The following is a 16,102-nucleotide window of genomic DNA, read 5'->3' on the forward strand; positions in this document are numbered from 1 at the left end:
GACATAGGCATGATTATCCCCATTTGGCAATGGGAAAAGGAAAAGATTCATCAGCTTACCTCTCCACTGTAATATGTCAACGCAGATGATTAACCTAGGGAGGAGTCTTAACATAACTCCTAGGTTTTAGCTAGAGATTAGATAGTTAACCAGAATATGAGGAGCAGATGTGGAAGAAAGATTATGAATTCAGTTTCCGAATGTTGAGTTTGAGGTACGTATGGTGTATAGATAGATACATATTGATAGCTGAATTATAGGTCTAGTGCTCAGGCTAGTCTTGGTTAGGAATAAAAATTTGGGAATGTTCAGCTTATGGATGATAGTTGAAGCCATAGAAGGAGGATGTAAAACAAGAAAGTGGCTCAGGATAGTTCTTTCAGGAGCTCCAGTATTTCAGCATAGCAAAGAAAGAGTGATTCATGTTGCCGGCTGCTACAAAGAGGTCAAGTAAAACAAAGACTGAGAGGTGACCATTGGATTTGACATTTGTGAGAATATTAGAAACCTCTCCAAAAGGAATTTTAGTGGACTGATAGGATTACAAATCTAATTGCAGTATTTTGAGAAGCAGGAATTGAGGAGAACTCTGGAATTAAGAGCAGCAACTGTAGCCAGCCACTTTTTTCAGAAAATTAACCTGAGAGGGGAAGGGGTAGTAAAAGAGGATGCTAAATCGAAGACCAGTTTTAATTATTTTTATTTTTTAAGACGTTATAGACTGGAGCAGAAAAATACATTGAGGACAAAAAGGCAGCAGAGAGGAAGGTGATGTTGGTGGGGGAGGGGTAGTGGTAATTGAGGCAAGTTTCCTGAGAGTTTGAGAAGGGATGTTAGAGCAAGTTAAAAACTATTAGTCTTAGATGGAAAAAAGACTACTTCCAAATATTGAGATTCCATTCCAATAGAATGGAAAGAGATAAAAAAAACTAAGTGGAGGTTGATATATATTCCCAGTTGTCAGGGCTGGAAGTTTAATTCCTTATCACTTTCTCCTCAGGAGATAGTTACGCCCTTTAGGAAAGTAAGGCAGTTCCTGGCTGGTGAAAAAAAAAAAAGGGAGTTGACATTTGGAATGGTTAGAGAGCAGAGAATGGGAGGCCACAGACATGAAAGAAATGCTCAGGGACCCTGAGGGTACCAGCTACCGAGGTGTGAAACTTTGAGGGAGGGGCATTCATTCTGCCTGGTTTTCTGATTCCCATTCTCATACCTCCCACCCTCCAGCACTCCAGGCCTTTGTGTTAATAGTGGAGAGTTAGATAGCAGGATGGTTCTTTTCCATTACTGGTTAGTAAGATAAATGTGTCAGTGGCATGGGATAAGTAAGGGACCTGAGAGTTTGGCAAAAGACTTGATTGAAACCACTTGGGTTAATAATGGTATAAGTGGCTTTTTAATTTTTTGAGAACCAACTTTGAGGATTGCCAAGATCAAGCCAGGAAAAAAAAACTTATTTGGTTATAAATTGATTTTTCTAAGAGGATTCTAGAGTTGTTAGAGTATTAATGTATAAGGGCTTTACAGGGAAGGTAAACTGTGCATAAAGAGAGAAGAACAGGTTTCTCTTGTATAATTAATATGTGTACCCTCAGCTTCTGGATCTATTAAAGTATTTTTAAATCCTATAAGACAAAATGACATAGTATTTGGTTATCTCATTTTAAAAGCTTATTTTAAATAATTTGTATTGACCTACAATTTTTAAAAAATTTTATTACGCTAAAACAATAGTACATTATAATCTTGTGTTGAGAAAAAATTAAACGTTTTCTCTCATTGTTTATTTACTAAGGTATTTCAGTAAAGAAATATTTATAGAGAAATTTAAAGACTGCTCTTTTTTTAATTTGGCATACAGACGATATTTTGTATGACACATCAGTTCCTTAGCACCTACCTGTTTCAGTTTCATGAAATACAAATACAGTTTAAATAGCTGGAGTTCCTATCCCCTGGGAACATACTTTCTGTAAGTTGTCCTTTATAATTCCTTTGTCTGTAAAGTGAATTTAGAATCAGTTTTGTTACAGGCTCTTTAGTGGAGATTTATCCAGTTCTGGAGCCACCTGCAGCTTCTACATTGGAACTTTTTCTTTCCACATAGTACCGGCTCTTACTTCTTATAAATAACTTTATTAATTAGAGAGATACTAAGTTCCTTTCCATTAATTCTACATCATAAGTTTACTTCGACTGCCGTTCTTATAATATGCTGATGTGGTTCACATTTTGAAGTGGAGTCCACTAGTGAATATTCTTTAAGTTACTTTGTTACCTTAGACACAGGCTTTGAATTGCTGGATATAAAATGGATTGCTGGGGAGAAGATTGATTATATAATAATTTGGGGAAATACTATTTAAGAAATGAGCATAATTCATTAAGGATTAACCACTGTATTTCCCATTAGTGAAAAAACTTGCCTGACCAGTTATGTTCTCTAATATTGATATTAACACATCAAGAGAAATACATATTTAAAGTTTTGTTAATTTTATTATTTGCAGTTCTAAACAGCTTTATCTTGAAATTTATATATAATACACTACAGAAAGTAATTGGAAAAGAAATATTAAGTGATTCTTCACTATTGTCATTTGTATGTAACCTTAAAAAGATCATCAGTTTTGACAAAACAGGATTAATATATTAATGGTATAAATATTTGGAATAAATACTTTAAGCAAAGTATTTTCTAACAAATGAAAAGAATTTTTTTTGAAAAAATTTTTTAAAAAACAATGAAATTATTTTGCAGGGATTTTGTATTTTCTCCTTCAATTAAAAAGTAAATTAATATAATGTTATATGTCAATTATACCTCAATTTTTAAAAAAAAAAAGTAAAATCATTTCTGATACTGTAGAAAAATTTTATATGGAAATGTTTTAGTCCCTTGTGAAATTAGAATTTGTAGTATTCACTTTCACACAAATTACTGACAGGACAGTAATCACTACCATCTTCTTAAGATATTTAGAATTTCTAGAGGATTTTTCTTTAGAGGGGAGACTAAACTACCATGGATAAATAGGTGGAAGCCTTTTATGAAGCTGTGGTTAAAAGTATAGGTCAGCTTCCTTATTGATGTAGACAACTATTACATAGTTTTGCTAGGTGGTGGTGATATGGAAACATGACTTGGCTTCAGGTATGGCTAAAACTAAATGTGTATGCTAATGGATTAAGGACATTCTCTGTCATTTCATAGTAGTATTGCCATTCAGTAAATGCCAAAATCAGAAACACACCTAACTAGTCATTTCAATATTTTTAGTTCTGTTCTTTTAGTTTGTCCTCTCCAGTGTGCCAGCGGTATTAAAAGCTAAACCCCATTTTTTCTTGAATATATTATGTCAGACACTTAGGTAGAAAGTTTTCCCAATAGTTTTTAAGGTGGCCAGTCATTTAAATTTCTCATGTACCTTCTCTTCTGTTGGAGAATTCTTTCCTTTTGACGGCATATGTTCATAATATATGCACCAGTTGCAGCTGAATCCTTGCCAAAAGAAAAAAAATTACCTGTACTTCGGAGCAAAAGGGAAGGCCCAGGGAACACTCTGGCAGTTTTAACTGCCAGGAAGACAAATTATGTCACAGCTGGTGCCTGGGAAACCCATTAAGACCTCTTGGGGTGACCAAATGAATGTAATTTGAGAATACAACCCAGTGGCAATATGTGAAGGCAAGCTGTTAGTACACAGAGGTATAAAAGCACAGGAGTCAAATTATCTGAAGGTGGGAAACTGTCATTTTAAACCAGGAAGCTGCTGGTAAACCAGAAATACCAAGCACTATGACTGTTACTTGAGAAATGAGAGAGCCCAGAGGCAAAATTGAAATTTAGAGGATGTCAGTTCTCCCAAAAAAAACATTCCTAATTATGTAGACTATGGGACAGTGTATAGGCACAGATCTGTATCATTTGGCTCTTACTCCAAATAACATTTGGGAGAAGACAGGGATTGTCATGAGTTTGCTGTAAATGTTGTTAATAAGTAAATTACATTAATCAGGTTGGAAGGTGTGAATTTCCTTGGTGGGGCCCTTAGGCTAAAATGATTCATACTATGGTAGGGGGTGGGAGAATGTCTTATTATTTCGACAGCAGATCAAAGACTTCTAAGCTGCTCTTTGTATATGACAGTAAATGGGTGGATATTGCCTCAGACCAGGCAGCAATTACCATTTACAGAGCTCCATTCCTCTATGAGAGTCAAATGCTCTTTGGTCATTTCTTCTCAAAATATACTTTAAAAAAATGAGTCAAGAGGACTAAAGTACACCTTCCTGTGAAACAAGAGGAATGGAGAAAAGTACACATAAAACTCGAAATGGAAAAGATAAAATTTGATGAAGTACATGTAGTCCTCAATCTTTTCAAAGAATGAAGCAAAGTAATTGACAGATTGCAAAAGGTGGCACGGAGCTTGAAAATGTGAAGAGAGTGGAAGAGGTATGCAGTTGGAGCTCTGGGGCATATGATAGGGAATCTGAGAAAAAAGATTTTGAGTGTTAACTAAAGTTCTTCCTTCATAGACCATCTTTACCCTTCTCCTGATAAAAAATTTTCCCATTCTTTAGGGCCTCAAATTAATTCCTGAAAATGATCTATTTTTTGTCTCTTGTTAGAACTGTTTTAAAATTTTATTATATGTTTCTTTTGGTATATATATTTGTTGCTTCCGCTGGATTATAAACTATTTGGAGGCAGGGACAGTTTCTTACATAACTAGCCTTAGAATGACTCAATAAATGTTTGTTAAATGTGGGAAAAAGAAAGTTATAGAAGTAGGAAGTTATTTTAAAAATTGCTCTTTGGATGGAGGGATTGGGATAGATGCAAAAATAAGAGGATATTACAGATGAGGGTAGCAAGATGGATTTCAGATTTGCAACATATGCAACAGTCCCTAGTGGTAACTTTACTATGTGACTCTAGAGTTCAGTGAAATTCATTAGCCTTTAGGAACTGTCAGGCTAAGGTATCAGAAAGTTCATCTGCTTAGGTCTATCATCAAGGAATATAAACAATAATGATTAGTATTCTTATGTCATGATAAAGTAAGATAAAGTATAAAATTTATCATTAGCCTTCAACCCTGGCATTATGATGGTTAAAACTGAAACTGTGATTAAAACTAAATTAGTACCTTCCTGGTTTATAGACTTTTAGCCTAAATTTCTCTTATTTCAGTTGGGTTGCTGCTCAGAAGTTGAACTACTTTTGTACCTTTGGTTACTAGAGGTCACTGTTACTTCCAGTCTTGCAGGCTAATCTTTGAGAGCGTTGTGGCTCAGACTTTATAATGTCCAAGGCTTGGGGGAGAGGGATGTATATATACAAACATACATACATGTGATGTATATAGCTAATGATGCATTCTAGTTATAAATTTGTGTACTGCAATAATCATTTTTATGCTCCTTTCTTCCAGTTAGGTTCCTAATATTCTAAATTTCAAAGAATATACTTTAGACTTCTCAGGTGACAAACAATCATTCACCCACGTTCCTTTTTGTGTTCTGCACCTGCTTTACTTAACTCATTGCCTCTATCTTGGGAGATCATTCACTCTTTTATCCAAATACTAAGGATTCCCAGTACTGAGAGTTATCTGAAATTAAACTGTAGGATGGAAAATGACCATGAAAATCTTATTTTGGTCTTTTCTTGCTATTTATGTAAATATCTGGGGACCTTGATGATTTAGTACTGTTCTCTGCTTAGAATTTGCTTTCCTCCTACTCCATCTGGTGAATTCCTATCTGTTATCCCGGCAAAGCTCAAAATGTCACTCTCCACAAGGCAGAATTATTTCTTTCCACTTACTTACCATTCCTTCTTCCTGGACTCAAATCTTGATTTCACTACCTATTACAGTATAACCTTGAGCATGTTAATAATCTCTCTAGGCTTCAGTTTTTTTCATCAGCAAAACTGGAATGATAATAGTAAATCCCTTTCAGGATTATAGTGAAGATTAAAGGACTTAATTATAAAGTACTTAGGATAACAATGCTTAGCACTCAGCAAGTGCTTGATAATTAATATTACTTCACACCACTTACTGTATTGACAGTTGTCTCTTTCCTTCATCTTTTCGTGCACTAGGCACTGTTTTAGGTGCTGGAGATTAAAGAAATAAAAGATACTGACTTTTGCCTCCACAGGGCCTTAGGTAAAGTGAGAAGACAGCTAAGTCAGTAATTATAAAACTATATAATAATTGGTATTAAAAAAGTAAATTTAGGGTGTTGTGGGAGCTCCTAACTGAAACTGGAGTTGAAGGTTCCTTGCAGGAGATGAAATCAGCGTTCATCTTCCTTCATGGTCTTAACATCCACTTATTGGTGCCAGTTCCCAAATTGTTAATCTATTTTCTAGACTTGAGCACTTAAGAATTATCTTTCTACTTACTAGATTGTACTGCTTGTATGTCCCTCAGAATTCATAAATGTAAAATTTCCCCAAACTTAAATCATCTTTTAAGACCTAAATATTTCTTAAAACTGCCCCCTACTTTCCATTTGTGCTACCTAGCTCTTGTTTCAGGTCCCCATCGTGCTATGCTTAGACCACTGCCCTGAAATCTGCTCTTCACATAGCCACTAGGATTTCTCTAAATGTAAACTGAAGTTTTTTTTTCAGCTTAAAACCCTTTGGTGGTCTCTATTTCCTATAGATAAAATCTCCATGATCTAACTCCTGCTTACCTCTACCATCTGGACTTTCCTCTACCATCTGGACTCTGCCCTTTCTTGTTCTACGTTCTCACCACATAAAGAGCTTTTTGTCTACCCCGCCCCCATGCCATACACACTTACATACCCCACTTTGCTGTTACCGTCTTTCTGTTCCTTTACACACACTGGAATAAGATCCCAGTATTTCATCACCTCCCTTTTACCTGGCTATCTCTTACTTATTCCTTAAGACTTAGTTCTGCATTTTTTTCTAGGAAGCCTTTCTTGAGCTCTGTGTCTCTAATCATCCTTACAGAATTATGTGTCTTTGTACTTTTATGGTCACTTTGTTATTGTACTTACCACATGTTTTCATTGCTAGTGTGATTCTCTTGCAAGATTTTAATTCCTTGATGCCCTGGTTCCCTTATATTCTCTTGAAAACAAAAGGCTAGGATAATAATAGGCCCTGAGTAAATATTTGATGGGTAGATGGATGATGAATATATGTTAATTTAGGCAAGCAGGGGTGACTAGCATATACCAGAGAGAAGGACCATCCAGGTGCAGAGCGCAGGGGAGTAAAAGTACTTAGTTTAGGAGTTCAGAATAAACTGAAGCATGAGGTGTGAGGCTGGGAGTGTCAAACAATGAGCCTCAACTGGTGGAGAGGGCCCATAGTGAAAGGTTTTCTTATGCCTTGCTAAGGAATTTAGTTTTTATCCTGAGGGGACTGGAGATCCATTAAAGGATTTTAAATTGAAGAATGACAGGTAGAGTTACACTAATCCATTAATTCTAAGATGGCTGTATTTCTTGCATTTTAACATCTCTGGAATTACAGTGCATCTTACTGTTGATTGTGTCTTACAGTTCTCATAAGTGACACTTCTTTCTAGTGCTGTCCGTGATAATGGTACATATTACAATTGATGGCATATTAATTCAAAGATAATACAGCTTGTTTTAGAAAGATATTCTGGCACGGTGTACAGAATGCATTAAGAGCAAGGTAATAGTACTGCTAGAAGGGAGAATAGAGAAACAACATAATCTGGAAGAGAAATTTGAGGCAGTAGTGGCAAAGATGCATTCATTTAGTCATTTAGATATTGATGAAGTGCTTTCTAGGATTCAAGCACAGTGCTAAGCATGGGGATATATGCAAGGATCACAAAACAGGTAAGGTTTCCAGGTAGATTACAGATAATTATAAACGGTTAAGTCAAAATGGATCGTAGACCTCAATGTGAGGACTAAAACCATTAAAAATTGCACTTCCCTGGTGGCACAGTGGTTAAGAATCCATCTGCCAATGCAGGGGACATGGGTTTGATCCCTGGTCCGGGAAGATCCCGCATGCCGCGGAGCAGCTAAGCCCGTGCACCACAACTACTGAGCCTGCTCTCTAGAGCCCGTGAGCCACAACCACTGAGCCTGCGTGCCACAACTATTGAAGCCCGCATGCCTAGAGCCTGTGCTCCGCAACAAGAGAAGCCACCACATTGAGAAGCCCGCGCACCGCAACAAAGAGTAGCCCCCGCTCGTCGCAGCTAGAGAAAGCACGCGCGCAGCAACGAAGACCCAACGCAGCCAAAAAAAATAAATAAATTTATTTTTAAAAAAGCATTAAAAATTCTGTAAGAAAATACATATAGGAGAAAATCTTAGTGTCCTTGAGTTTGGCAAAGATGTCTTAAATAGGACACAAACAAATAACAAATAATAAGAGAAAAATCAATTAACTAAACTTGATCAAAATCTTAAAATCTATTCTTCCAAAGATTATCTTGAAAATAAAAGGGCTAGCTATATAATGGTAGACAGTATTTGCCAAACATATATTTGTCAAAGGAGTTTAACTAGAATATATTAAAAAATCTTAAAAGTCAGTTATTAAGAAGACAAACCATTTGGGAATTCCCTGGTGGTCCAGAGGTTGGGACTCAGTGCTTTCACTGCAGAGGCCCGGGTTCGATCCCTGGTCGGGGAACTAAGATCCCGCAAGCCATGCAGCGCAGCTAAAAAAATTTAAAAATAAAAAAGAAGAAGACAACCAATTTTAAAAAAGGCAAAAGATTTGAATAGACAATTCACCAAAAAATATATTTGTGGAAGTCAAATAAGTACATTAAAAGGTATTTAACACCTTTAGAATTAAGAAAATGCAAATTGGGGACTTCCCTGGTAGCGCAGTGGTTAAGAATCCGCCTGCCAGTGCAGGGGACACAGGTTCGATCCCTGGTCCGGGAAGATCCCACGTGAGGTGGAGCAGCTAAGCCCATGCGCCACAACTACTGAAGCCACCGCAATGAGAAGCCCGTGCACTGCAATAAAGTGTAGCCCCTGCTTGCTGGGACTAGAGAAAGCCTGCGTGCGGCCACCAAGACCCAACACAGCTATAAATAAATAAAGGCAAATATATCTATCTCTATATATACTGTATTATTCCATTTATATAAAATTTTAGAAAATGCAAACTATAGTGATAGGAAGTAGATCAGTGGTTGCCTGGGGACAAGAGTGAGGGAGGGAGAGATGGATTACAGAGGGGCTCAAGGAAACTTTAGAGACTTATGGCCATGTTCACTATCCTGATTGTGGTGATTGTTTCACAGGCATATATGTATGTCAAAACTTAGTAAATTGTACACTTTATGTATGTGCAACTTACTGTATGTCGGGTTTTTTTTCTTTTTTTCTTTTTTTTCTTTTTTATTTAAACCTCAACCTATTTGTACTGTGGGATTACCTGTGCCTTTTCTTTATTTTTAAATTTATTTATTTTATTTATTTATTTTTGGCTGCATTGGATCTTTGGTGCGGTGCGCGGGCTTCTCATCGCAGTGGCTTCTCGTGCTGCGGAGCATGGGCTCTAGGCACGCGGGCTCAGTAGTCGTGGTGCACGGGCCCAGTTGCTCCACAGCATGTGGGATCTTCCCAGACCAAGGCTTGAACCCGCGTCCCCTGCATTGGCAGGCAGATTCCTAACCACTGGGCCACAAGGGAAGCCCGTGTATGTCGGTTTTATCTCAACAGAACTGGGGGGAATATTTTTTTTAAAGAGTTACAGATGCAACAGAGGACTTAGTCACCCACTGAATGTTGGCAGTAAGGAAATGGAGGAATCAAACTTGATTTCTTGTTTTCTGGTTCGTACAGTGAATGGGTGGTAACATCTTTCACCATGAATAAAGTATATCACAGAGTACCAGTTTTTGTTTTGTTTGGTGGGAGAAGGGACACATACATTGATGGGGAGGTGTTCAGTAGCAGTTAGATATAAAAAATTATGAGAAGGGTATGATGGTAACAAGATAACTGAAGAGTCAAGATATAAAATCTGAGCAAGAAAAGAATATCCAGCAAATGAGAGAAGAAATGGTCAGAGCTAAGAAGAAATTCAGGCAAGGGCAGTGTCCTAGAAACTAAGGACATTGTCCTTACCTAAATTCTGTCCTTGCCTGAATAGTCAGCAATATTAGATGCTGAAGAGAAGGTGAGCGAGATAAGGACTGAAAAATACCCATTGAATTTAGTGGGAAAAAAGTCATTGATGATCTTGGCAAGAAAAGTTTCTGTGAAGTGGTTAGATGATAACCAGATTGCAGAAGGTTGAGGTACAGATAGGAAAGTGTAGACCACTGACTCTTTTCCAAATACTGTATTAGACTTGGAATGGGGGTGGGTGGGTGCATATGTCAGGGGTGGGGTGATTAGGGGGAATACAGAATGGAGGAGTTATTTTGAGTGTACATTCACCATTAGTGTCCACAGGGGATTGGTTCCAGGACCCCTGAGGGCGGATGCTCAAAATCCTAGGATGCTCAAGTCCCTGATATAAAGTGGCATAGTATAGTTGGCCCACGACTTGAGCATCTGTGGATTTTGGTATCCATGTGGGAGGGGGGTGTCCTGGAACCAATCCCCCATGGATGCCGAGGGACAACTGTATGTATTTATAAATTATACATATATACAGAATTATGTATATATATGTTGAACAATGCCAATAATCTTGCTGGTGTTTAGCAAATAGAATACCTACAGGTTATTAAATTCTAAATGAGTTACAGAGGACTTATTACTCCTCATGCAAATTGTGACCATAATCAGAATATTTAGAAACTGAAGAGAGTATCCCATTTATACTAACTGGGAGAATGTGTTTGTTTTTCTGTTGGAGACAATTGCTAGCTTGGTGTGTATGAAATATAAGCTCTTCTTTCTCCTTGAAGTAAAAGAACATGAAGTAACTTTTCTCTATTTACATATTTGTTTATAAGAGAGGATCTAAAATAATTTAAAACAGAAAATTCAGAAGTAACTGTTGATCCACAGCCTATCTAACTGCTACACTCCAGTTCTTCAGAAAGAGAACATTAAAGCATAATTCATTCCTGAAAGGCTTACATCATGTGTGTATGTTCGGGGGGGTTCTGATAAAGAAAATAAAATATAATAAAATTATTTGTACTTCTGTCTGTGGTGTAGCTCCAGAATTTCTTCAGTGTTGTTTTTAATTTTGTTTTCTTTCACAAGTGTCTATACAGTCAACCAAATTCAGTGAGAATTCAGTTTTGGCTAAAGGTTTGTCGTTTTCAACATATAGTACTTGATAATTTTCAGTCATATATTATGTCTTGAGACCTACCTTTTTATTCACATCAGCATCTTCCATTTTTCTATTTTTCCATTTCTTTTACATAATAAAGATAATAAAATAACTAGATAATTGCACAAACATTTCAATTTTTTTAATTGTTACTACTCTATAGAGTAAATTTTGTAACTGGCTCAGTAGTTGGAAACCTTTATATTGAATAATAAAAAGGAAGCCATTATATATAGGCCTTGAAATGGCCAAGACATCAAAAGATATCTTGTCTCTTTTTTTTTTTTTTTTTTTTTAGGTTGAGGAGATTTTATTTTATTTATTTATTTTTAACGTTTTTATTGGAGTATAATTGCTTTACAATGGTGTGTTAGTTTCTGGTTTATAACAAAGTAGTTGGGGAGATTTTTTTTTTTTCTTTAAATTTATTTTTTATTTTTGGCTGTGTTGGGTCTTCATTTCTTTGCGAGGGCTTTCTCTAGTTGCGGCAAGCGGCGGCCACTCTTCATCGCGGTGTGCGGGCCTCTCACTATTGCGGCCTCTCTTGTTGCGGAGCACAGGCTCCAGACACGCAGGCTCAGTAGTTGTGGCTCACGGGCCCAGTTGCTCCGCGGCATGTGGGATCTTCCCAGACCAGGGCTCGAACCCGTGTCCCCTGCATTGGCAGGCAGATTCTCAACCACTGCGCCACCAAGGAAGCCCTTGTCTTTTTTTGAGTAAGTATTTAGGATGAGCCTAGAATAGAGAATAGAGAGCCTCCTGAGACTGATCAAAACTGTGAGGCATAACACTGCCATCTAATCCTGTGAAGATGAATGGTAGTTTCACAGGATACCTTGAAAGCCTTTGAAGACTTCAACAGTAAACTGTAGGACTTAGAAACATCGGTGATATGTTGATTTTTTTAAACATTTTTTTATAGTGGTAAAATATACAGAACATAAAATTTACCCCTTTAACCATTTTTAGGTGTACAGTTCAGTGGCATTAAACACATTCGCATTTTTGTGCAACCATCGCCACCATCCATCTCTAGAACTGTTTCATGTTTCCAAACTGAAAGTGTGTATCCATCCAATCCTCTCCCTTGCCCCACCCCCCTGCCCCCTGCCCCTAGCAACTGCCATTCTGTTTTCTGTTTGTATGAATTTGACTACTCTAGGTACCTTAAATAATTGAAATCATATAATATTTGCCCTTTTCTTCTCATCTGGCTTATTTCACTAAGAATAATATCTTCAAGGTTCATCCGTGTTGTAGCATGTTTCACAATTTCATTCCTTTTTTAAGCTGAGTAATATTCCATTGTATATATGTACCATTCATTTGTCAATGGACATTTGGGTGGTTTCCACCTTTTGGCTATCGTGAATAATGCTGCTATGAATATGAGTATACAGATATCTGCTTGACTCCCTGCTTTCAATTTTTTGGGTTGTATATACCTAGAATTGGAATTGCCAGATCAAATGGTACTTCCATGTTTAATTTTTTGAGAAACAGCGAATACTGTTTTCTACACCACGTGTACCATTTTACATTCCTACCAGGAATACACAAGGATTCCAATTTCTTCACATCCTTGCTAACACTTGTTATTTTTGTTTGTTTTTTTTATTGGAGTATAGTTGCTTTACAATGTTGTGTTAGTTTCTGCTGTACAACGAAGTGAATCAGCTATATATATACATATATCGCCTCTTGGACCTCCCTCCCACCCCCTCGACCCATCCCACCCATCTGGGTCCTCACAGAGCACCGAGCTGAGCTCCCTGTGCTATATGTTTGTTTTTATAATAGCCATCCTAATGGGTATAATTGGTCTCTTTTTTTGAGATGAAGTTTGGAACATTGGAAGAGAGCATGGGCAGTGGGCTTTAGATTATATATGTTTTTAATATAGTGGCTAATGGGTTTTTTGTGTAACAAAATGTTTTAAAAATTATATTTCAGAAATCAGCTGTTGATACAGCAAAAGCAGTGCTCAGAGGAAAATGTATAGCTGTAAATGCCTGCATTAAAAAAGAAGAAAGATCTCAAATCAATAACATAAATTTAATCTTAAGGAAATAGGAAAAAAAAAAAAAAAAAAGCCAAAGCTAGCAATAAAGACCTGGGCAGTGGTGGTGGTTGCCTAACGTTGTGAATATGCTAAATGCCACGGAGTTGCACATTTTTAAATGGTTAAAATGGTAGGGCTTCCCTGGTGGCGCAGTGGTTGAGAATCTGCCTGCCAATGCAGGGGACACGGGTTCGAGCCCTGGTCTGGGAAGATCCCACATGCCGCGGAGCAACTGGGCCCGTGAGCCACAACTACTGAGCCTGCGCGTCTGGAGCCTGTGCTCCGCAACAAGAGAGGCCGCGATAGTGAGAGGCCCGCGCACCGCGATGAAGAGTGGCCCCCGCTTGCCGCAACTAGAGAAAGCCCTCGCACAGAAACGAAGACCCAACACAGCCTAAATAAATAAATAATAATTAAAGGTGCTAATAATTTTTAAAAAAAATGGTAAATTTTATGAGTATTTTACCAGAGTAAAAAGAAAGAGTCAATATAACAAGAAGTCACCTATTTGGCAGACTAGCACTAGATCTGATGACCAGTGATATTAGCCTAATTTAGGGGTTATTGTACCTTATTGTTTGTGAAAAATTTCCTAGGAAGTTTGAAAAATAAATATAGTAGGTCTTTTCCTTCCTCTCTTCTGATTCATTCTGTCTGAGGAAGGGTCTAGGAATCTCAATATTAAAGAAGCACTTTAGATGATTATGATATAAGTGGCTCCCAACACCATATTATTGTCAGAAAAGCAGTGCTATACTATCATACATGTAACATTCTAGGGTGCAAAATATTTTAGGCTCTATACATAAATGTTTTTGCTTTCTGTGCCTTTATGAAGTAAAGCAAACAAAGAAACATGAAAGCCAGATGTAAAAGTTAGGTTTTCTTGTGTGCGTGTGAGAAAACTGAGTCCAAAAATTCAAAATTATTCTTTATTCCCACATTTTTAGATAAACTTGCCCCTTAGTAGATGTGGCTGTTTTATCTTGTGACTGTGAGTCTTCCTGACCATAGCAGCATATCCGTCACATGGATTATTGGAGTACTGGAATAAATGTTCCAAACCTTCTACTGTATAAATTAAGATAACAGGTTATTTTATATAATTATGCTTTATTTATATGGAACAATATTCTAAGATTCAACATTTATGATTTCTAGGATTTCTAATTAAATTTAAACAGAACCTGAGCTATTTCTGAAAATTGTTGATACGTGGGGAGTTGTGGTTTACTTGAGGCATAGCTTTGAATCATGCACTTTAAAGCTGCTATGTGTGAATAGCAAACCATTTAGCTAGAGAATGACTCTAGTTGCTATTTAGCAATTTAATTTAGCATGGCTTTTCTATAGATCTATTTTGATGAGATTAAATCTTCAGACAGTAATATTGTATGCTGCATGATGGATTCCTCTGAGACCTCCAGATCTTATTCACTTCCTTTTGAACTATAGACCATACTGGAGATGTAGCTAATTAAAGTTGGGTGTACAAGTCAGCAAAGTTCATTATTCTATAGAGGAAATAAGTATTTCATTGTCTTTTTATTTACTTTTTCCAAATAAGTTATAACTTTATATATACCACATAGAATTGTCTCAGTTTACAAATGTTTATCTTAATGAGCTCATTCCTTTCTTATCTATATACTCAATAAACACTTATTGAAAAATAATAATATTGTATGCTGCATATGGGGGGGACAGTCTGCTTACTAGCGGACTTAATGGACTTAACCACTAATGGACTTAATTTTTTAAGCTCCAATCTTTGAGGAATATTTTGAAGTTTGATTTTTAAAGTTTTTTCTTAACCATATCTAGGCCAGCCAGGCATTCGAGAAGCTATTTCCATGTCCTGTATAACCAATGGGAGTGGTGCAAGTAGAAAACCAAGTCACACCAGCTCTGTTTCAATCGCAAGAAAAGAAACTCTTTCATCTGCTGCTAAAAGGTATGCATTTGTAAAAAAAAGCTAACATTGCAAAATTGAATGTGATAACTCAGTCTGCTTTTGAAAAGAATGTGAAATAGAGCTGTATGGAATTCAGGTGAGCATGTCCTTTGAATTCTTTGTCTCTGAATGCAGAGATATCCAGCCTGTACTTGCTGAGTTTACATTCATCACACCTATGGAGTAGTGTGAGGAAGCTTTTGGTTCTTACTAAAGACAGCAAGCAGTTTCATTTCCTGGTTTGGTTTTGTTTCTTTTTAATAGGCATTTGTTGATGCGATAAACATCACTATATTTAATGTAATTATATAAGTGAATTTTCCATGGCAAGTGATACATTTGATATAGCATTTTTAAAGGAGTAGACTCTTCAGTATTTATGTATATTAGTGGGAGGTTAAATGCTATAACTTTTATTTTTTAATCATGACTATAAAATTGAGGCTTAATTCAAAATGTTATATTACTGTGTTGTGTGTTTGTGTGTGTATGTTAGGGGTGGTGGGCAGGAGGGCAGTGGAACTATTGTAATATAAAAGTTTCAGTGGACTACGTTCTCTATGTTCTTTTCATCAATTAGTTAATTCAATGTATTCCAATAAAATTGCTTACTGGATTTTTCTGCTTTTGTGTAATACCCAGCAAATTATTCCATATAGAGTTTGGAGAGACCTTAAGAGATCAGCCACATAATCTTATAGCTGTTTTCTTCAACGAATGATTGGAGAAAAACTTTCAGTAATAGAATAATATTTAAAATGTGCTGATGGAAAATGGTTGC

The 16,102-nt window shown here is 36.8% G+C and overlaps 1 protein-coding gene across 4 annotated transcripts in view; it reads left to right on the forward strand.

Annotated features, from left to right (window-relative positions):
* EML4 (EMAP like 4) overlaps nucleotides 1-16,102 on the forward strand; it is a 159,734-nt gene that overhangs the window by 73,787 nt on the left and 69,845 nt on the right. For all 4 annotated transcript variants that reach the window (XM_068564015.1, XM_068564016.1, XM_068564013.1 and 1 more), the window contains exon 3: nucleotides 15,192-15,321. In XM_068564015.1, the coding sequence (XP_068420116.1) occupies nucleotides 15,192-15,321 (130 nt within the window). The remainder of the gene's footprint in view (nucleotides 1-15,191; nucleotides 15,322-16,102) is intronic.

Source organism: Eschrichtius robustus, chromosome 15 (assembly GCF_028021215.1).
Source record: "Eschrichtius robustus isolate mEscRob2 chromosome 15, mEscRob2.pri, whole genome shotgun sequence".
NCBI classification, from domain to species: domain Eukaryota; kingdom Metazoa; phylum Chordata; class Mammalia; order Artiodactyla; family Eschrichtiidae; genus Eschrichtius; species Eschrichtius robustus.